At 37.9% G+C, this 24008-nt stretch overlaps 1 protein-coding gene across 1 annotated transcript; it reads left to right on the top strand.

Moving 5' to 3' along the window:
* Positions 1–1258: 1258 nt before the first annotated feature.
* LOC149002771 (uncharacterized) lies at positions 1259–19766 on the top strand. Its single transcript, XM_089136463.1, has 9 exons — positions 1259–1687; positions 2845–2916; positions 8760–8849; positions 11200–11242; positions 11967–12073; positions 15576–15671; positions 17909–18099; positions 18254–18323; positions 19365–19766. The coding sequence occupies exons 1-9, from the start codon at positions 1508–1510 to the stop codon at positions 19470–19472; spliced, it is 957 nt and encodes a 318-aa protein (XP_088992589.1). The 5' UTR covers positions 1259–1507; the 3' UTR covers positions 19473–19766.
* The last annotated feature ends 4242 nt before the right edge of the window (positions 19767–24008 follow it).

The following is a 24008-nucleotide window of genomic DNA, read 5'->3' as shown; positions in this document are numbered from 1 at the left end:
CTATGTGGCTCATATGGTGTACTTGGGCGAGGGTAGAAAAATTGAACCACAAAGACACTCGGGTGTAGGAACGGAGAAAGAAGTAGTTTGGAGGCCTGATTCACCCATTTGCAAGAGAAAGCACGAATGCAACTTGGTTGGAGAAGTAGAAAAAGGGAGAGGGGCCAAGGGTTGGTATTCTCATTAGAGATGCAACAGATAATCCTCTAATAGTGATGTCACCTCCTCTTTGCTTTGTCTCGATTGTAAAGCGACAAACATTGTCCTAAAGGGATGGGGTCTTTGAGGCTTTTGTTGAAGGTTAATTATCATCACATAGAAGTGGACACTAACAACCAAGAGCTGATGAAGATGATTAAGGGAGGAGCTACACGTCCATTGTAATTAAAACACCTATTGTCCAGGATACTAGAGTTATTGGAGGAAAGTTTTACGATTTTATAGTAATGTATATTCCTAAGCAATCTAACATTATCGTGGCTTACCCAGCCAAGATGGCCCTCTTGATTTTGAACCCCAATGTTTGGTCCTATTCCAGGGAGGAGCTGCACGTCCATTGTAATTATAACACCTATTGTCCAGGATACTAGAGTTATTTGAAGGAAAGTTTTACGATTTTATAGTAATGTATATTCCTAAGCAATCTAACATTATCGTGGATTACCTAGCCAAGATGGCCCTCTCGATTTTGAACCCCAATGTTTTGTCCTATTCCTCTTTGAGGTTATTAGTGCCATGCTCACACACAATCTCCTTCCCACCTCGCTTTGAATAAATTTGTTCTCTAGGGGGGGGTGGGTTAGGAGTTGAAAAGAAGAAAGAAGAGATATAGATGAGGTAGACGGCACATAATTAGATTGGTTCGGATGCAGCGTACGACCAACGTCCACTACTAAATGGATGTTCTAAGTTGTTTGTTGACAGAGATGATATACTTCTTGTAGAAGTTTTACAAATAGTATGAGACCTATAACCTTCTAAATTTAAGATTCATTTTACATTCAAATTTATTGAATTTTTATTTCTTATCACAATAAGATATATTTTTATTCTCATCCGTTTCTTGTTTTGAGTTGTTTTGTTATCTATATCTTGTTATGATTTGAATTCAAATGACTAATCCGATTGTTGAGGAATTTTATGAAAGAAAGAAAAAAAAAAAAAATCTTTTTGTACGGTTATAATTATTCGTGAAAATTGCGTTCCACGCTTAGAATAAATGAAGCCGTTCGATAAGCATAAAAATGAGGAAGACCATATCTCATGGTTACTTAAGCTGCTTCTCCGTCCAAAAATGTCTCCTCCTTTAACGGCCATTGACACGGGGAAGCATTTCCATGTATCCTGTCTGTTCCACAATTTCTCCACGAAGGTTACAGCAATACAGGGGGAACGCTGTTGAGTTGATTTCTGCAAGTCCGTTCTCGCCCTCTTTCTCGCTCTTTTTCTCTGTCTATAACCCCACCTGAAGTGGCCCAACTACTACGACCCCAGTCACCCTTCGATAATGGCTAACCTTCCTCAATCACTGTCTATGAATCCTCCATTTGGTGGCCCTAATCCTACTTCTACCAGTGGAATCGGTTCTCAGGGCAATAAGGACCGTAAAATGTCTTCTGCCGAACAGTTGGTACTCGAGCTCACCAACCCTGATCTTCGAGAGAATGCCCTTCTCGATCTCTCCAAGGTAAACCCATCAACCCTACGTTGTCGTCGTATTGTTTCCATGATTAATTTTTAGGTGAACTGTTCTGATGCCCTTGCATGTCGATATAGAAGGTATTGCTTTTTTTGGGATTTTTAGGAGATATGATCCTTGTATTCGAAATGACAATTTTAAAAAAAATTCCATTTTTATTTATTTTTGTGCTTTATTTGTGGTAAATATGTTCAATTCTGAAATCGCTCGAGGCGGATTCTTCAATTGCAATCTTCTTGAAGAATTATCCGTTTTAGTTTATTGTTTTCTGTCTACAATGCTTGAGATTGTTGAAACTGGCTTTATTTTTTGTCTACTTGGGTAAAGCGTTTAAGAGTAACTGGAGAATTATGTTACAGAAATCTGTTGCTTCGGCCATGATAAATTGCTCTTCTATGTTATACTAAAAATTTCATCTTTTTACTTGTCTGACATTTCTGCATTACTTTTTTTAAGCCGAGGATTTGATATGAAGGTAACTTGTTGGTTCTTTTTCATGCTTGCTTGAGGCTTCGCAAACTAGTTTTAGTTATACACAATTCTATTAGAAAAAGGGGGGGGGGTCAGGTATGGTGAATTTGGCTGTGACTGAAACCAATTTTAGTCCATTTGTTATGGCTTATTCATGTCAAGAAACCCTAGAATCACTGAGGTTCCAGACTTGAGTTCTGATACTTTGAGTCGGTAGGGAATAGGGATTGATTTAGTCTCGATTCTATGTTTTGAAATGTCACATCTTAATAATCAATAAGCTAAAGAGTTGTTGGGGGTGCAGTAGGTTAAAGGCAAAAACTTTACGTATCTTATTCAGTTTCTGTTCACGATTAATGTTGCTTATATTAGTACAAGCTAATATGGTACCTTTCCTGGAGTTATTCGTTGTGTTTGTGTTTGTTAGGCCATTTCCAATTCTTTTTTATTAAGATTGGAAATTTTGAATATCTAATTTGGGTGGTTTAAATTTATTTTATGGACTTAAATTTAATATCTAGATATATGAGATGCTTGTGTTCCGTTATAATGTAGAATGGATTCTTTGATATCTACTGGTTTAAATCGTTGACTAAATTGCACCAAGAGTACTTTCTTTTAACATCTTTTGAAAAGTTCCAATCTATAGACTTGTGGTTTTCCTTTTCTTTCAGAAGAGAGAAATATTTCAAGATTTGGCTCCCTTGTTGTGGAACTCTTTTGGTACTATAGCTGCGCTATTACAGGTATGCACATAACTTTACCTATCCCTATGAAATGGTCAATTTGTTCTTTACGTGTATTTTAACTGGTTGACGGACATGTTCGTCAATTTTGTTCTCTGAATTTATGTTATTTACTATCCTTAAGTGTTGGTGTTTTATGTACTGCTTTTCTTTGGAGTGTCCTATTTATGTCTCTGTTATTGTTGCAAAATACCTTTCTTTTTTTGGAGGATTTATCTGATCTATTATTCACTCTATATCTCCCAACAATTCTGCAAAGCTAATTCTTTCCTATTTGATCGTCTTATAATTACTGCATCCGTAGTTGATATTATTTTTTAGTTTTTAATTTCCCGATAGGGAAAAAGAAGAGCATGATGCTAGGGTGGAGATTCTTGCACACATTCTCACATGCCACTGATGGGTCCCACGTTTTCTCTCCTCATTAAGTGCTCATCTCTCATAGTATCATGGAACTTTAGGGGTGTTTTAGAAAAATACCGACTGGGTTTACAAAATTTGGAAATTTGATAGTTTAGACAAAAAAAAAAAAAAAACCAAGTTCCAACAAATTTAAATGGATCTTTATCAATGTAGTTTCAACCAGTTTTAAACAGCCCATACATTTTGAGTTCCTCCCCCCCCCCCCCCCCCAAAAAAAAAAAAAAAAAAAAAAAAGGAGAAGGTTTGACCGATTTTGATCAAATTTCATCTTCTGGCTGCTTGGGTTTGAGGTTAGCACCAAACTCTTTATCCTTGACTGGAATTTATTATGCTTTCTGACCTTGCATGTATTACCTTATGTAATTTGTAGTACTGGTCTTTCTCTATCATTGAATTCCCTTTTTTTTTGGTGTTGGAGTGGGGGGGGGGGGTTGTAAAGTAGTATGAATGATTTGGAAATAGACCATATATGCATTGAGAATCAGTTGCAGCTTCAAGGAAATAGATAACCTAGGCAGGGGGAGACTGGAGTCATGTTTGTCGTACATGTGCTGGTTTTTCAGTTCTAGATATTTCATTATTAAAGGATCTTTGAAACCTTCTAGTGATGCTGGGGGCACTTTTTTGTATAGTAGTATTGTATGGGAAACGATCAATTAGGCCATTGAAAAGTCGTTGCAGCTCCAAGGAATTAGATGAACAAGGCAGGGGAGTCATGCTTGTTATTATGGTTTCTCCGCCCTAGATATTTCATTATTAATTTTCTTTTGAGGGAGGGGTGTTTCAAACTTGTGTGGTTACGTATGGGGCATTATCTTTCTAAATTAGGACAGCGCCTAATTGCATTTCTTGCTGGTGTATTTATTGCCTGGAGACAGCTATCTGTGGTGTCAAAGTGGGTCCATCGATGTATCAGCCATGTGGTCTTTGTTAAACATCTTAGATGACGATTATTTTGGAGAATGCAAGAAGGATTGTTGGAGCAACTGTTCATGGTGATCACCAACATTGATGCTATACTGGGGTTCAAACATCCTGGTTTGGTTACTAATGGCCCATCCAAGACCTGAGTACTAGATATCTAAAGTGCCAGATATAAGTTATATTCAAGTTTATGAAAAGCTGGAAGAAAGGGATCTTAGCTGGAGGTAATGAAGAATGGAAAGGCACAGGTGGAATTATAAATTGAAGATGGGGATAGACTTGGAACAAAGTTAAATTAATGTGTGAAAATAATATAGGGAGAGAGGGAGGGCTAGTACAAAAAGTGGGGCCAAGAGAATTAAGTAAATCGATTTTCTTTTTCCTTTTTTTTTGGGGGGGGGGGGTGGGGGATATCTTGGGCCGTATTGTAGGGACCATAATCTTGAGGGTCTCGGTAGAGAGAGCTCTTTCTCTCTTTGTTTCTGATTGTGTTGTAGTTAGGTCAAGGATGCCAAGAGGCAAGACACTATTCTCTTGATTACAATCGTGGCTTCCCAAACAAGTAGTTGAGGAGTTAATATTCCACAACTGCAACCATACCTGGTGGAAGAAACAAATCAGACCTGCACTGGTTTGTCAATACTTTCGTCCTCCAATTGGCAAGCACTGGGACACCAAAGGCAACAAGATGCGTCACCCCTTGGGTAATTAATAACACTCCAATCTGAAGGTGAAAGAACTAGCAAGGGGATTTGAGGGGAAGATATGTGCGGTTTTGTTTATACTAGACAAGTTTCAGTTTAGAAACCCAAAAAATAGAGAAGGAAACAATAACAGAAGAAGGCACCCAAGCACAACTTGGTTCTGAAACCAATTCATTGTGGATCTACCTATCTCTGTATATATATATATATATACACACATTTGTAGTGAATGAAAATCCGGAAAAACATTTGTCCTTTGGCCAAAATAAGCATAAACAAGATTTTGAAAGAAAAAAGTCCTTCAATTTAAAACTTACAACTCTTTGAAAATTGAAAATTCTTTGGATTCCGGTCGCGAGGGTCTAAATAGTAGTATGAATCATAGTTCAAATGTTTCTTGATCTATTCCATATATTTCGTGTTCTAGATACTCAAATTAATATTTGACGTGGTAGAACCTCTTAAGTAGGAAACTAAGAAAAACCATAATTTGGAAACCAAATGTCCTTCATGGCTAATCAAATAAGCCGTTCCTAGTGCACAAGGCTTTGACGTTTGGCAAGGTACTTGGAGTGTTGTATGTGTATAGCCTTAACACCGTTTCCAGAGAGACTGTTTCTGGGACTTAACCCATGATGAAGCATTTAGAAAGTCAGGATTTGACTAGTTTTCAAATGTCAATATCCTTGATGGCTATACTTCTGAAAAAATAGTATTACATATCATCCAAATAAAGAAGCGAATATCTAGTTTTCCTACTATACGTCTATATCCAATTCCCAATCTGGGCCCAGTTATTAATCTGGACTCTCAAACATGTTTGGCCCAGCCCAAAGAAGTTCTTCTGCATCAGACATTTTCATCTTCACATTCTTAAGTTGCATTATACAGCTTTCAGTAATTAAGAAAATCCTTTGGACTTGGGCTTGGATTGAGCTTTTGACATTGTTTTTTTTTCTTCTGATTGTGTTAGATGAAAACCTATTCCTTCATTTTAGCTTTGTTTGTTTAGTAGTATTAAGGCTCTTGGGCTCTGAGTAAAGATATGTCACGGTGAAATTCTCTTGGGCTTCATTTTCTAATGGAAAATATTGAGCTAGAATTGCTTGTAAGAATAAAAATTGTATTTATAAGAAAGACAAATTATCATATTGAAATACAAGAAAAGATTCTGGAAAGTGATTTCCATTTCAGTCTACCTATCTTCCAAAATTAGAAAGGGACTCTCATTTGGAATCTCTGCGCTGGTTGTCTGAAAGATGGTGGCATCTTGGTCAGTGATCAAATTGCCAGCCATGGACACTGACCCTGTATATGGGTGGATTCTTTTTCTGTTTTATCCTAAATGTGCTTCCTTGGTATGTAGAATCAAGAAATGGAACTTGGGTTTGTGGATTTTTTTTTCCCATTTGAAAGGATAGAGCCTTTAGAAATTGGCTGTGGATTGAGTTGGAAGGATTATGGATTAGATAAGCAAAGGGAATGGAACATAAGAAATATTGTCGTCGGAAGGACATTTGTTATATATTAAATTGAAGAAGTTAAGTGGTTTTGTTTTTAATGAGGGTATCTTTCATTTCACTAGCTATTGATGCAGTTTGGCTGCTCAGCCTCTTGTGTAAGTATTCTTCCCTGCACCAGAACCATTAGTAGTGTAGGTGAAGGGATTCGTCCTGCACCAGAACCAAAGCTTTGGTCATGGGTTTTAGTTGTCTAATTTTATTCATAATCCTAATGGGAATTCAACGGTGGATACTATTGGGAATTCTAGTTTAAGTTTGAGTGCTAGCATCTATTTGGAAAATCTAAGTAAAGTTGTAATTCTGATTTATTTCCTGTCCTACCAGTAGGCTATATATATGTAACAGCACCTGAAGAAAAGACCATAATTTATTGAAGAAAAATTCTTTTTGTGCATTGCTTTGCTTGAGGCACAGAGGCAGGGATACTCTTCTGCCATCCCGCTTCATTGAATTTCTTCAAGCAGCCCCCCGGCTACCATTTTTGAACTCTCAAAGTTCTTTCTAGTTGCTGCGTATATTCTTCTTAACATGTAAGGTCTTCTTCTACTCATCAGCATGCTGTTTGAGAAATACTTCAAAACAGTAAATTGAATTCCTCAGCCCCGTACTTCATCTAATTCTCTACAGATCCGAACCCTTACTTTCCCCTTCAGTTTTCCATTTTCCTTTTGTGTCATGCCAGGCATGAAACCCCCAAAACTCTATCTCAGCTGCATTCCTGAATCCCTAAATTTTCAGCCAGACCAAACCAACCATCAGCTTTGTTCATATTTGTATTAGGCATTTCTCTTTCAATTGGAAATTGATACAAATTGCTGCACTAAACTCCGTTATAAACCATAAACCAAAAAATAGACCTTAATTATATTTTTCTTCAATTCCAGCACTATTCCACCATCAAATTTTTAAGAAATCGTCACTAAATAGATCCGCTGCACTTGGATGACACAACTTCGTCATCAAATCCTAGGTTCTACTGAACTCTAACCTTAGTTTTGACCTAGCTGAATTTACTAGTTCACCCCTAAAATTTTATGTGATACTTCTTTTTCTTTGAAAATATACCATGTTGCACTCCACAAGTTTGTTCTAGTTTCTACAGCAAACTGCAAATTTATTTAGTGATTTTGTTAAAGTTAGCTTACTGCCAATGTTTTTTGCATGTGTCACTTAAAAATAAAATATATTGGGGATCATTTCTTTCACATCTTTCGTTTTTACCTCAGCTTTTGTTTTTGTTTGTTAGAAAGAATAAGAAAAATTGTGATGTCATTTCTTTCCAACTATCGTTTGTACATCTGCTTTTTGACCTTAGACAGGTTCTTCTATCTCCTTTGTAGTGTGGAAGAAGGAAAAGTAGAGCAACTCTATTGTAAGAATGTAGGACTGATGATAGGATGCTGAGAAGTGCAGAACACCAAACACCAAATTGAAGAGTAAAAACAGAAGACGATAGAAGTTAGATGGAGGGGAACACATTGGTGGTTCTCTCAGCCAGAGCTGTCTCAGGTGTTGAAGCAATGATATTTGCTATCCCAGCCTCTCAGGACATTGCATTCCCAAAACACTAACATAACTTCATTCATCAAATCATGTGGAGGCCACTGAGGCATTATATTATATAGGCCCAAGGGTTGAGCCCAGTACAGAAGCAAAAAAATAGCCTCTCTAAAAGAGCTGAGACTTGAGAGTTACTATGTAATTGAACTTCTCTAAGAAACTAAATTAGAAGGTAACTAAAATATAAACTCTAATTCAGAAACAAAGAACTAAAAAAAAAAAGGAGGAAATTAGATCTACGTTAACATAGTAAACTAATGAAGTAGCAACTAGGGGATGTGATATTGGAAGCATCTTATCTTTCATGCCAGCTGTCTATGTGAGTTCAAGCAGACATTTTGAATAGTAATGTCCTTTTGATTTCTTTTCTTGGTCCCTCACTTCCTTTATGCTTCTATTTGGAGTGGGGCCACCTTATGTGGTCCTTCGTTGAACTGCCAAAAACTTCCCATATCGTCGGACCAGAATGCCTATTACAGGAGCTGAATCCCTCAGCTACACTGGGCTGGTTGTGGGGGTTGTTCCTATGGCCTCACATGGACATGTGATCTGCATCATTTAGGTTGTAGAGGACTCTACCATTTGAATTATGAGCTGAAGTTGTGTGAATTATTGTTGTTCATTTGTTCCCCAGCATTTAGAGATTAATACACTAATTAAATCTATTTGGTGATTAATGACTAATGGCTAAACTTCTGCTAATTTGCAGGAGATAGTATCAATATACCCTGTTCTTTCACCACCAACTCTTACTCCAGGAGCATCAAACCGTGTTTGCAATGCACTTGCTCTTCTTCAGGTTGGTTTTGCTTTATTATGTTCAAAGTTATCAGATTTGTGCTTTGGAATCTTGGAACTTACCATTGTTACTCTGTAAAATTTCTCTAACTCTTTATCTTCATTATAGCTTCTATTTAATGGTATGATGAGTATTACAATGTTATATATAGCCTTCAAAATAAATTTCTTTTGAGTTCATGAACCTAAATTTGCTGTATTACTCAAGTTGCAGCTTAGTTGTCTGCTTTGTTTAGTTTTTTATTTTTTATTTTGGCTAGCTTTTCTGCTTTCGTGACAATACTAATATATTTTATGCAGCTGAGTTCCAGAACCTTGGTTATACCTGGAACCCAGGCCCTTAATAACTGCAACCTGGCAGTTTGTTTAAGGCTCAAATTTGGTTTAGAGTGATGTATCCATGTTAAAAATTTTGACCAGCTGATATCCATGTGTTGAGAAGTTGTTGAGTCTGTTTTGGTACCTCACCAGTACACCAAAAGCTCTGAAGCTGATGAAATGGTATGGATGAAGCCCTCTAACCCTATCCATACTAGGCTGTCCGAATCTAATGCCTATACAGTATAGTGGGCCCCATTTGGCACATTTCCATCCGCAATCGTCGTCTTCGACGGCTCTCACTTTATGCAGCTTTTACTATACTCTAGGTAGCCATGTCCGAGATTTGAACCCTTACGTGGTGCTAGCTCTGATACCAATTGTTAGGTACATGACTAGTGGCGCCAAAAGTTCCAAAGCTGATGGAACAGGTTGGCTCAAGCCCTTTAACTTAACCTATCCCATAGTAGGCTGACCCAATGTAGCGCCTATACACCAGAGTGGGCCCCATTAGGCACATAACAGGCTGAGAAGTGAACTTTTCATGAATTCAATGGATTTATTGACAAGTCAATGTAATGGAGCCCTTTTCCCAATATGTATTAATTTATAACATTTCATTCCCAAATTAGATTTGTGCATGCAACCATAATTTTCGTCAAAACATCTGTTGCCAAGTTTTAAAGCATTGCAAAAGTTAATTTTAGTATGACAGGGCCTATTTATAGCTTTGGCTAAGCTTTGCCCAGAAAAATTGAAAAACTAAAGACTTCCATATAAAATCTAAGCATGACTAAGATAGAATCAGTAGATCAGCTCAGCAACCAAAATTGAAATTCCTACAAATCTAGCTGCCTTACGTCAAAATAAAAGATACCTGAATGAAATAAAATAAACTTTCCAACTGAAGTTAGAAACTAAACTCTGGTGGTATTTTTCTTCCTTTTTTCTTTTGGTGAACAAAAATTTAAAAATTTCTGTTAAATGGGTATAATCTTTCTCCATTTGATTGGGGCACATCTTTACAGCATGCACATACAAGGAAAATATGAGCTAGAACACTGTTCACGTGAACAGTGTTTTGTGTGAGTGAGATGGAGGGAGATAATGGGGGAAAACCGACAATTTCTTCATATACTAAAAAGGACCTTATTGAAAACCTAAAGGTGGTGCTATTCTGGACCACAGATGTCTTCATGTACGAATTCTGATTTTCTGGAAAAAAAAAATGTAAGGATTAAATCCTCTGAATTGTTGTCAACAAACACAACAACTCAATCTCAAATCCTAGAGGAATTTAGGTTAGAAAAGCAAAATCTGATGCTGTTTTATTAAAATTGATTAAAGAGAATGGTAAGCCTTAATTAATGTAGGGACAGAATACCTTAATAATAATGGTAAAATAAGATAAGACAGAATATGGTAGAACTGTATAGCTGCCAAGACTCATGCTTTGGACTGCTTCTGCAAAAGGACTATTCGGTGTTCTAACTCTACTCCCAATTGCCTTTCTGAGCAAAAGCGATTCAAATTAATTGGTGATTTTGGCCTTTCTGAGAATGTTTGCCCTTTTAAACTCCTCCATTGTCTTTTTAAATGGCTTCATAAACTTACTTTATGTAGTGACAGAGCTTGAATCCTATTCACATCTTTCATTTGTTATTGTGTACATTGAACATTTACGTCAGATATGGTGAGACATCTAGTAGTGTGTGATAGTTTGTCAAGAATTGTTAAGATGGGAGGTACTGTTCTGCACTGCAAGTAATATGTTCTAATGTTCAATGCACTTAGGATCTGAATTGAATGAACAGGAAAAGAAAAAGCTCACCAAGTCATCTAGTTTTGGTTTACTGATGCAATTTTCAGGTTTTCTTGTACTGTTATCATTACATCCGGGATTCATTGATTAGAATGTTATGAATTGAATTATGGTTGTCATTTTTGGGGGGGTGTTCCACCTGCCTTCATCATTTTTCTAACCAGCTGATGCTTTCATTTTTAAACGCTTTGTTTTTTGTGTTTAATTACAGTGTGTCGCATCTCATCCAGAGACAAGGACAGCATTCCTAAGTGGTAATATACTACTCTAATATTTATTGAGATATATAATCTCCTACAAAGATAATGCTTTTTTAATTTTTTGGGGTAAAAAGCGATTGTCTCTTATAAATCCTGTTGCATTCTTCATTACATATAAATGGTGTTTAATGCCTTTAGGTTCACCATCCTGAAGGGGAGGAGCTTTGTGTTTTACTTATTTTGTATGTGTATGATAATTGTGGTAATATACTCCCCTATACCGTTGCTATCATGCAGTTATAATCGGGCTTTTGGAGAGCAGCTACAGAAGTTTTATTTTGATCAGTAGTCTTTTCGTTTGGGTTGCTTAGTATGTCCACAAATGTTGGTTAGCAATAGGTTTGTTGGAATTTGTTTCAAGTGTACATTATTTTCCTTGACAAGAAACAAATCCTTGTATAATTTCTTATCTTCATTTTGACATATTTTTCTTATTCATGCCTGTCAATGCTATGTAGCTGTTTGTTTATGGCATCATTCTTAAGACTCTTGAGTAGATTTTCTATTATTACTTTAGTAATTACTTTCTATGAACATTTGTTTAGTGTTTGGAATACTAGTCATCAGAGAAGTTTCATGTATCCATTGTAGGCAGCTGACTTAAGATGCACAAATTTAGAACTCACTATCTTTTCCATGGGAGTGCATAAGACACCATTCTGGTGAAATTATATTGACAAGAGGAAGCTGACTAGTTTGCATTTTTCTACTTGTGCAGCCCATATTCCTTTGTTTCTATACCCTTTCCTCAACACAACCAGTAAGACAAGACCTTTTGAATATCTAAGGCTTACCAGCTTGGGTGTTATTGGTGCACTTGTGAAGGTATGCAAGAGAAATGGTTTTAAATTTCGTTGATTGTGTTGGTTTATTTATATAAGATGATTTTTTATAATAGTTTTTGTCCTTTAAGAATTAATTTATTGGTTCTTAGTTTGCATGACACACTTAATATGTGATGCTAAAGTCCAATTGGTGAGTCTTTGGGAACTTTTGCTAAATATCAGTTCGTAAACTTTAAGCCGCTGAGGGTAATTGACTGAGCTTGTTTAACCTAATGGTAGGTTTTTTCCCCTCTCTTGTTTTTCTATGTTCTATACATGCACCCATGTGAAGGGATGATTAAGTGGTCTGTTTCACCAAATAGATTGAACTTGTAGGAAAGGATAACTCCAATATATAACACCTCCTTTTTATATGCTAGCCACAATCCCATGATCCTGGCTGATGCAGTAGAGTTATCCAAATAGGCCAATTGGGTCTTATAGTACTTTATATTTGCTGATGAATGGGTTCTGCAGATCTTAGGCTTCTTAGTTTTGTGTTTCTTGCTGTAATGGGCCTGATTTATAGTTGTTATGCAGGATTAATAGTTAAGTTCAGTGTTTGAGTTACATTAGGATACTTAATAGTAGCTAGATTGATATTTTGATTTATTTTTTTAAAGTGTATTAGAAGTTCTTCTACAAGTTAAGACAGATTTTTAGAAGGTCTATATATCTAATATATCCACCCATCAACTATAGATGATTTGAGTAAAGTAGATATAAGAATTTTGGTGCTGTGAGCAATTCATATGGGATTGATATCCCAAGCCTCTGATTATATCTTCTATTCTCTTCTTTGCTTTTTCCTACCAATAACATTCAAGCTGCTATCCAAGAAGATCTTCAAAAATAGTAAGTTGAATTGTCCCCAGCCGCTGTTCTTCCAATCATCTAATTCTCAAACCTGAAACTCCACCGTCTATGAACTTTGTTTTCTACAATTTCTAGCCAGTAAAACACCTCCACACCCTAATTTTCAAAGTAGAAGCCATTCAAAATTTTCACACAGCCTCTCCACATCACTCATTTCTCTTGATTCCCTTGGCTGTCTAGTCCTACCATTAGAAGAACAGTTAGTTTTGAATCAAGTAAAAGCTGCCTGCTTTGAAAATCTGCGTTTATTCTTCTTTTCTTATAGAAGGTCGCATATGAGGCTTTTCCTGTGAGAATATTACACAGCCAAATCTAACGATTAAAACCTGCTAAAATTTTATCAAATCTTCTTGTAACTTAGAGAGGATTGTATCCTAATTTTATATCCACCCACCCAGTGAATTTCCTGAAATTACCCTTTTCCCCAGTCTTCTTTCTGCTAGGAATCCAGATTTAACACCCTGATTTAGTTGTAACTTCTAACATATATTTTACCGTGCATTAACTTTTCTAAACCTAACCGTCAAATCTTAACTTTGACCTTACCCAAGCTTTCTAGCTTGTCCTATGTCTTAGATCCTAGATATTCCCTATTAATGATATTGACTTTCCCCTCATCCCCACCGGTCTCTGGCCACCACTGCACCCCCATTCTGGAGCTTATCAAGAAGCGCCTCCTGCTCTAGAAAGGCAAACTTCTCTCTTATGCTGGCTGTCTAGTCTTGATTAAGCCTATCCTTTAGTCCTACATCTGTTGGTGTGGCATTTTTGCAATCAGAAACTATTGTCTCCACCATAGGATCCCTCTTTTGCATCTTTCTCTGGAAGAGCAAAGAAATCACCAGGTTTTTCCAGTCTATCTGCTTCTATCAGCTGGAAAGCTGTTTGCAAGCCTAAATCTGAGGACTCGTCATCCGAAGAATTAGAGATTATAACATTGCTGGCCTATTCAAGCCATTTGGAAAATTATCTCTAAGGTAAACTCCATCTGGGTGAACTGGGTTTACTCCCATCTCTTCAGCTGCGACTTCTTCTAGTCCACCTTGGTCCCCCTAATCCCTCATAGATATGGAGGAATCTCCTCGGCCTCAGGCCTCTCACCTCCTTGGCATCTCCATCCACATTGTTGATGGCTCGTCCACTTTTTGGCTCAATCCTTGGCACCCTACTGGGATACTCTCCCAGGTGGTTAGTGCCTGTGTTTTCTACACTTCTGGAATTCCCAAAGATGCCCCTCTCTCCCTCTTCATCTGCTCGAGCTCCTGGTTCACCCCTTCTAGTTTCATCCCTACCCTCAAGCTGATTTGGTCCTATCTCCCTCCCCTCCCTTCCCTCCCTGACCCTGGTTGGGACCGAGTCATATGGCAGCCTTCCACCAATTGGCTATTCTCCACCTCCTCAGCTTAGGATCACATTACCCCTGAAGTTTTTGTCATCTTAGATACTGTTCTTACTATTAGAAAATTTGTTGAGTTTTTTATTCCACTTCACTAGTTAAATCTAACCCCCCCCCCCCCCAAAAAAAAAAAAAAAAAAAAAAAAAAAAACCCCAAGGGTTTAAGACTTTATTTTTTACATCCCTATGTTTCTAGAATTTTGTTTGGGAATGGTTAACCTGCCACAGTATGTTACCTCCTCGTCATTGTAAAACTTGAGGTCAAAAAAATTCAAGCAAGGCTCAATTTTAGCCAACTGATTTTCTGCTGGGGAAATCTTCATTTTCCCTTGGCTTTTCATAACTTGTTTTATGGATCAATATCCTGTTCATTTCATACCTTGTTTTATGGACCATCCATTTCCTTATAGATGTGTGACATGTGTCCCAGCATCACATCAAAAGGTTGAGGTCCATTTACAAGTCACATCATTTTTATTTAAAATTTAATCACAACTCTTTGATGTGACTTATAAATGGATTTCAACCATTTGATGTGATGTTGGGACACATGTCATACATCTACAAAAAAATGGATGGTCCATTTCTTTCAAGGATATGGATTGGATAAATTTCCCTTATTTTATGTTGGGTTCTGATTTTGCTATAATGAACCTATTCTGCTATTATCTATAGGTTATTTTGTATTTGAAATCAACATTGATCTTCACATATAACCCTAACTCCATTAGTCAATTGCTCTTCTAGTCCTATGTAATATGACTAGGATTAGTCTCTACTGCCAAATGGGATATAAATCTGGTACCAAGATAGATCTTGAACAAGATGTACTTAAGAATGAAGGATTACCCCCTACCACCAGATCAGATATGATTCTGGACCAAATTAGATCCGGAATAAGACATATTTAGGAATGAAGGATGTCTCTGATTTTGCATTTTGATGATCTCAACTCATGAAGGGCATGTGACTTCTTCTGACAATGCACATGCCAGCATGCCTGTTTGAACAATATAACAGTTTACATTTTCGTTAGAAATCAAAACTCCATCATTCTTATGCTTTGTTCATCTATTTCATACTTAAAACACAAACTATCCAGACTTATGGAGTTCTCCGATGCCTCAAATGATTATTTTCGTCAGCTGCATTATTAATACTTTGTTCACTGTTGTTTGTAGTAGTAATTTAGTTGCAAATAGAAAAATAAATGCGCTGCACTCCTCTGCAGGTTGATGATACAGAAGTAATCAGCTTCCTTCTCTCGACAGAAATTATTCCCTTGTGCCTGCGCACGATGGAGATGGGCAGTGAACTTTCGAAAACAGTGAGTGACATTGTCTCTGACTTATTATATTTGCTTCGCTTTCAAAGTAAAGGACTATCCTTACATTTTTTTTAATCCATAAAAGAAAAAAAGGAGAATTTGGTTGCCGCATGCAAGGCTTAGAGAATCAGTGTCAGTTATTGTTGAGAATGATTGTGGTATAATAGCTTGAATTGATTAGTGTGATTCCAAGCTTTCTATTTATAATAAAGTGGAAAGGAGTACTATTACATAAATACCCTTACTTGGATAACAAAAATAGAAAAATACATGAACTAAAACTTCTAGAATTGAACTCTTAATAGAACTCAACCAACACCCCCCCTCAAGTTGAGGCATAGATGTTAGTGATGCCCAACTTGCCTATAATAGTAAGGAAATCTCCTTCATTTAAACCCTTAGTGAAAATATCTGCCACTTGGTCTCCAACCATCATAAAAGGCATGCAATTCATATCTTATGTCTGCCATTGGAGTCTCACCAAATTTGCAGCCTTACCGGTAGCACTTCACTTTATTCAAGTCGGTTGGTATTCCACTACTGGTTGGTCTGCAGGGCTGTATTTTCTATTTTGGTATATGAAGTCATATCTTTTAATTCAGCTACTGGATTCGATTGAAGCTTTCAGATGTGTTTCATCTACATCTCACCATTACTTTAACGCAAATTTGACTAAATACTAAAGGCCGCTTTGACTAGAAACCCTAACCTCATAATTTGTATGCTTTGTGGATTTGGGACTGTGACCCTTGGGTAACCATTTTAATGTTAACTGGTTTCTCTCAGTCTGAGTTATTGATCAGTATGTGTTTTTCTTGTATCTGAACTTTTTTCCTCTTTGCTGTGATTCTGGTTTTTCAACTGAGTTTTTGAGCCATCCCTTAGGCTTCTAGAACCCTCATGCTCATAGTACATGATTCTTTGTTCTTGTTTCTGCTTCCTCGTCTTCCTTCCACAGGCAGAACCCCTTTATTATTTGTCGTTTCATTTTGATATTTCTTTCATATTTCTTTCTCTTGAATTGCTGCATTTCCTTTAAACTTGGTTTCTTAGTTTCTGACACCTATCCTTCTGTAATCTGAGTTTGAGTTTCACTTCTGAGACCTCATTAATGTGCCCTGCTTCTGATTCATTTCTGCCCTAATCCATTGTGCTGATAAGATCACCATTAGTTGCTAGTTGAGGTTTGGAACTGATCCCATAGGGCCGTGCAGTTCTATCGCTGAAGTTGTATCTATCTTTGGTTGGGTTTTAAGAAGCTTTTTGGCTGTACTTTCTCAATTTCTTGTTCACCTTTGTTTGCAATTCTCAATTTTGGAAATTACTGAAACTTTTAAGTGTAGCTTCTACCTATCATTTGGCCAATATAAAAACTTCTTTTCCTTTGAACTATTTAAATTTCTGAATTGTGTTCAGTTTCATGAGTTTCTTCCAATTTCCAATTCAGATGCTGGTTTTGTGTGTGGTTCCAGGTCTTCTGAATTTTGACCATTTTCATCCTACATGTGACCCTAAATCTCTTTAGTCTGATTCACATCAATTTCGGTTGATGTTTGGTTACCTGTTGGGTGTCAGATTGATTTTTTGAGGCACTTACTAAAGCATTCTCACTGCTTATAGCGCTGCTGCCTTCTTTGGCTCTGTGTTACGCACCATATTGTTCTTTTCCCACCTGTTTCCCTTGGAAAAAGCTGCCCCTTATTGGTATTAAATTGAGTACGCATTTCCATAAGTCAAGGATTGGGGAGGAACATGCTTGACATAACAAAATTTGTGGGGGTTTCTCATAAGAGGTGATCACTTTAGTGGCCCAAAATTGACTTGGCTTCACCAGAAGGCCTTATCTCGTTGAGCCTGGGTTCGTGAGGTGTCTCTCTTGCAGTAGGGTTCCAAACCTCACCTCTTTTTGGCCACCCTAGTATCCAGTGCTCTACCTGAGGCTGTCGGCATCATATGCTCTATTGAAATAAATTTCATTGAAAACCAGATATCTGATCTTCCTTTTTTTGTTTGTCTTAGTTTTTTGGGCTGGCATCAAGTTCATCTGGTTTTTTTGTATATCTTCATTGTCTATTGTTGGTTATGGTTACATGTTGTATCTTGCTGCTCAGAGCATCCACTTCATAGTATATTGTGATGAATGATAATGGAAATTAATAATCCTGCAAACAATGTGGAAGTTGTTTCTTGTAAATAATTGGTCCATGCCGAAGGTTAACATGCTTGACCCCCTATAGGTGGCTACGTTCATAGTCCAGAAAATTCTGTTGGATGATGTGGGGCTTCGTTACATTTGCGCAACGGCAGAGCGGTTCTTTGCGGTGGGTCGTGTTTTGGGAACCATGGTTCAGTCTCTTGCTGAGCAACCCTCTCCACGTCTGCTGAAACATATAATTCGTTGTTATCTTAGACTCTCAGATAATCCAAGGTTGGTTAACCTCTTTGTTGGCTTTTGTTAGCTGTTTATTGATCCAACTTTTACCTCTGTCCTGTTGCCCCGTTCTCTTTTTTTTTTACCTCTTGCATCAATCACGTAGTGAGTTTGGCCATGATACTACTTTTTTCTCTTTCTCATGAGACAGGGCTTGTGAAGCATTAAGAAATTGCCTTCCAGAAATGTTAAGGGATTCAACCTTCAACAATTGCCTTCGTGTGAGTACTATTTTAAGATTTTGCAATGCTTGGTTTTCCTTTTTCCTTTTATTGCTTTCTATAATGGGGGGGGGGGGGGGGATTGGTTTTCATGTTGTGGACTTTATTATCTGTGAAAAAATCATGACTTTCAAGATGTTTTCTTTGTGACAGTGTTATCTTGTTCCAATCAAAGATTATATGGTTAAGGGATTTTATCTAAGTGCCATGTTGCTTTTCATATTGATCATCTTACATAGTGTATTCGTGGAGTGCTATTGGTGTTTGATATGAGAAAATTGTTGCTAGGTTCAGGCGCTGTATATCCAGAAATGGAAACAATCTGTTTGCCTGCCTAAAAGTTGAAAGATAATTGAAGTCCAAAATGACAGAAGCTCACCATCTTTGAAAAAGCAACCACCACATTTTTTTTCTGGTCTCCATCATGAATTGAGTTTAGCTCAACAATTTTCTTCCTTTCTAATGTAGAGTGGGTTGCAGAGGGGTAGACAGATTCTAGACTTGTTTTGGAAGCTCCTATGTATGAATTTAGGAAACTTTGAGAGCCTTTCTGCAGTTTTTGTTAGAACATTTTTAAAAATCTAATCGGTATCATGCATCCAAGTGCAACCTTATCCTTGCCCAATGGATAATAGCAAACAGAAACATAAAAGCTCCAAGTCCTTGTTCTCCAGCTGCAGCGATACAAAGATATAGTCTACTGCTTCATCTTCTTCATCCTACTTTCCTCCTCTCTCTGGCCTCTGCTTCCTCTGATCATTGTTCTTAAACTTTCTTTCTTCACGGTTTCACACAAGCACAATTTCCATCAAAAGAGCTGCAGTACATAGTGCAGTTCAAACACTCCCATGAATTTATTGTCTGAAGCCATCTTAGGAAAAAGGATCTGTGAACTTGGTAGAACACTCTTGATGAGTGCTCAAGAGAGTAGGTAAATGCTTCCATGCATATTAGTACTTCCGTACTCTGATCAGCATACTTCATTGTACCTGGGACTAGTTATGATATTTCTATTGATACTAACATGTTCATCATTTCCAGGAGGATCAAATGACCAAGCGTTGGTTGCAGCAGCTCTTGCATAACGTGGCGGCTGGAGGAGTCAGGGCTGCAGGAATTGAGCATATGCTTGGTAACAGCGTTGTTTAACTAAATTTTCTTCTGCGCCCGATGAGCCAAATGAAGGCATCGAGGTGCCATAGGAAGGATGGTGATATATATTCTCATCCAAGCTTTATTTGTCATTTGTGTTTATCAATATCCGCCCTTAGCAATGTTTATTTACTTTGGTTATCATGTAAGTAATGTTATGCTTAATTGTCTTGGAAGGATTGGAATATATCCTTATCCAAGTATCTATTTGGTATTACTTAAGATACTCTTGGAACATTTATGTAGTTTGATTATCATTTAATGCATTAGTTTGGAGTCTGAAGGTGAAAACTGTTTAATTGTCTTGGTCAGGGAATTCTCTACTAGCTTTTGAAAGAGTTGGCCAACCTTGTTATTAGCTGCTCTTTTCATCCTCTTTTTTAAACAGATCAGGCTTATCGCTTACCTGCCTACTTAAATCGGGATGGTATCGTATGCGTAAGGGGGGGGGGGTCTGATCCTTCATGTTGGATTTGAGTTTTTCCATCACCGTGATTGGTAATGATTTTTGTCTAGTGGGACACGGAGCATTTGTGGAATTTTATCAGATTACCATCCATTTCCATTTGGATGAAAGACACATGTTCATCGGTCACATCCAAAGGTTCACATCCTTTTCAAATTTATCTTGGGATATGATTGATGGACATGTGTCCTTTGTCTAGAAGGAAATTGATGGTTGAGAAACGGATCTCTAGAATCTGGATTCCTTTTTTGGTTGAATATTATCTGGATTTCTGCATTTTAGTTTAGTTTAATTGTGTATTTTGTCTTTGGGTAGAAATTTCTGATGGACTTTTTTTTTAATTGAAATTTCTGATAGACATTAAAAAGTTCTATTTTGGCAACTCTCAAGAGATAAATGCACAAATTTCTTAAGAGCTGTGTGGTACCTGTACAAAGGCCATGGGAAACGTTACTGTTCTTCATGGTAAAGAAACAATTTGGTCATAATGCATACTTGAAAAATCTAGAAATGATAAATTTTACAAATCATTTAGAAATTATCATTGAATCCATGTTCTTGTCCAAAGAATTCCATGTTTTTGTCATGGTAGATTGAAGATGATAGTAGATGGGAAAAGCAGGTAGACCGTGGGGCTTTGACCAAATAGAAACTTCTCCTCTGGCAAAAAAACCAATCAAGAACAGGAAGTAGACCACACAGTCATGCTTGCAATAATGTTGCAACATCTGTAAGATATAATTATTATAAATATTACAAAAAACCAGATGCTCAAGCACCTGGATAATCAAAATCAAATCTGGGATAAAATTCTGAGGCTATGGACTCGTTCTAGGTGAAGGTAGAACTTCATGCATGCCTTGTAGGTTAGTTCAGATCTCCAGCAATCCAACTCCCATAGATCTTGCCACTTCTTGACCTTTCAAAACTCCCCTCCTTGATACCAAACTGTGCAAAAGACCTGCTCTCATGAATAAAGAAGGCAAAAACACCCCAATATCATCTCCTTGTATCAGGAATTGAAATCCACGGTTTGAAAGGGTAAACCATCACGGGGTTGCTCGGATTGGTAAGACCAACATCTCTTAGTGAAGAGGTAGTGGGTTCGATTATGCCTGATGGGATATTATGTAATACTCCCATCCCCAATATATAATACATATAAGTCGCATGTTTCAAAAAAATAAAAAAATTCTATGTCCATGATGCAGTTGGGAATTCTTAAAAAATCTCCACATTTAAGATACTAAAGTAAAGCAAACAGGCACAATGCAAAGCTTTGGCAGTTTTAAGAGATTGTTCTCTGTATGATTCCTTTCCTTGGAGGAAATAGATTAATTGCAAGATGCATAAATGGACTAGAATTGTATCTAATTCAAGGACACTCATCAGATTTATCCAAGTCCTTAGATTAGAATATGCTCAAATGACTGAACTTTATCTCATTGGACACTCATTCGGAGAGCTCCTCCAAGGAGAGGGTTCAAACTCTGTTAAAAATATGATGTCGAGGGCTATCGTATAAGACATAAAACAGAATAACAAATATAAGTATAAGAACTTATCTCTTTCAAATGGCATGAATAGTCTCTTTGTCGAAAAATACTATTGCGTACATTCATCAAGTGATACACCAAAAGTGACGGAGTTGCAGGAAGGTGTCAAGGATGGTCTTGAGGAGTACCGTACCAAGGATGGTCTCTTGTTTCATAACCATCGACTGGTACTGCCTTCCGACTCCAAATATAAGACTCAAATCTTAAGGGAATTTCATGATTCAGCTGTGGGAGGTCACTCGGGCTACCTCCGTACCCTTAAGCGACTATCAGCAAATTTTACTTGGCGGGGCATCGGGCAAGATGTTAAGAACTATGTGAAACATTGTCTTGTATGCCGGGCAACAAGGTGAGCACCTTCGACCAGATCGGCCGTTGCCCATTCCGCAGAGTTTGGGAAGACATATCCTTAGATTTCATTACTGGCTTGCCGACATCCAATGGAAAGATCTCAGTGATGGTGGTGGTCGATGGGTTAACTAAATATGCCCACTTTTGTGCATTATCGCCGGGTATGTCACCGTTTGCTGAAGTATTCATTACGAAATTCTGAAATTACATGGTTTACCTCGCACTATCATCGGTGACCGTGATCCTCTTTTCCTAAGTGGGTTTTGGAAGGAGCTTCACCACTTGACGGCACCACTCTTGCACTAAGCACGACCTACCACCCGCAGCCGTGGGCAACCGAGATTGTGAATAAATGCTTGGAAATGTACTTGCGGCTTTGTCTCGGACAACCCCAAGCTTTGGGTGAAGTATTTACCATGGGCTGAATCTGGTACAATACCTCGTTTCATACAGCCATTGGAACCACACCATTTCAAGCACTCTATGCGGACCTCCTCCAACACCGATCCGTTACATCCCTAGCGCCGCCAATGCCGCGTTGAAGATGAACTCATGGCGAGAGATCAAGTGATAGCTACTTTGAAGACCAACTTGGTCGAGCTCAAGCACGCATGAAGAATTATGTGGATTCGACGCTTGGCGGCGGTTTTCGTGGGTGATTGGGTGTATGGGCTTCAGCCCTATGGCGGACATCGGTTGCCCGGGATGCATCCAAAATTATCTAGCCGTTACTTTGGCCCATTCCGAGTGGTGGAAAAGGTGGGACGGGTAGCCTATAAACTCTCCTTACCCGGCCTCACAAATCCACCCCGTCTTCCACGTTAGTTTGCTCAAGCCCCACTTTGGAGACACCCGCACAACCGAATTTCTGCCACTTCCGCCTACAACACCGGTTCCTCGCGTATATTACAGCAACGCACCATCATTCATGGCGCCACCATAGACCTCAAATCTTGGTTCAGTGGGAAGGTTATCTCCAAGAGGATGCAACATGGGAGGATGCCACCTCTTTTCAACAGCAATTCCCCACCTTCAACCTTGAGGACAAGGTTGTTCTGCCGCAGGAAGGTAATGTTGTGATCCACGCTGCAAGGGGGCCACGCTGGGCTCAAGGACACCATGGCGGCGGGGGAGGTGAGAAGACTCCGAAGCACCACGCCGTTCGGGAAGAGTAACACAAACACCGGGTTTTGAAGGAATATGCTAAATGAGTAAAAGCTGCCAAATGTCAAGATCGGAAGGGAACAATGGTGATGGAGAAATCGATGCATTTTCAAGACCAGCTTAGAGTTTTCATGTGTAAGAAATGATACCATCCAATAGTGGTCAGCACTTTCTTTAAGGTATTTAAATGCTTCGAATATTGCACACAGGTCAATCATGCATTTTCACCCCCAAGATAAAGTTCTTAATTTACCAAATCAAACCCTTATTTATTCCACTCTCAAATCCCTCTTGTTTACGAAAACTCAAAACTGAAATTGTCACCCACACCAAATCTCTCTCGATCTCCTCCTTTTACTCATTCTCTGCTTCCATCTCTCTCTCGGTCACGCTAGGGTTACGTTCCTTGTCCTCCATTGCTGTAGCTCTAGCTTCGTTATTTTCTTTTCCTTGACTGTCGCTGCTTTGTGCTCTTGTTTAGGTACCTCTCACACTCTGTTGTTTCTATTATTATTCCTTCAATTCGATCCTCCATTTTTCTCTCTCTCAATTCAATTTCAATTTTTTTTCCTTCTGGTTATCGATACCGTCAAGACAAGATATCTAAGGGATTTCTCCGAAATATCTTCTAATTGCTCTATCTCAAGTGTAGATTTATCAAATTTAGGGTTTTTGGCTCTTTGTGTTGTTGGTTCTGAAATAGTGATTTAATTCTTCTATCAGCAAATTTTTTTTTTCTATACAAGAGAGGACAAAATTTAATTTTAAAAAGGGGGGTTGGAATTTGGGAAAGAGTATACGGTGTTTTTTGTTCTCTTATCACCGTTGGATTTAATTGTAAAGACATAATGCAAATCTTACAGTAGAACAAATATGAGGGTATTTTGGTCATAAAAATCATAATTTATCTTTAATTGATCTTATTGGATACCTCAGGAGAGGCAGATGCAAAATGTCCATTTATTTGAACTAAAAATGACAAAGATCAAACCTCAA

The sequence above is a fragment of the Hakea prostrata genome, chromosome 10 (genome assembly GCF_041222555.1).
Source record: "Hakea prostrata isolate BN-2017 chromosome 10, UWA_Hpros_2, whole genome shotgun sequence".
Lineage (NCBI taxonomy): Eukaryota > Viridiplantae > Streptophyta > Magnoliopsida > Proteales > Proteaceae > Hakea > Hakea prostrata.
The sequence above is the reverse complement of the archived record's forward strand: the minus strand, read 5'-3'. Positions and strand labels throughout refer to the sequence as shown.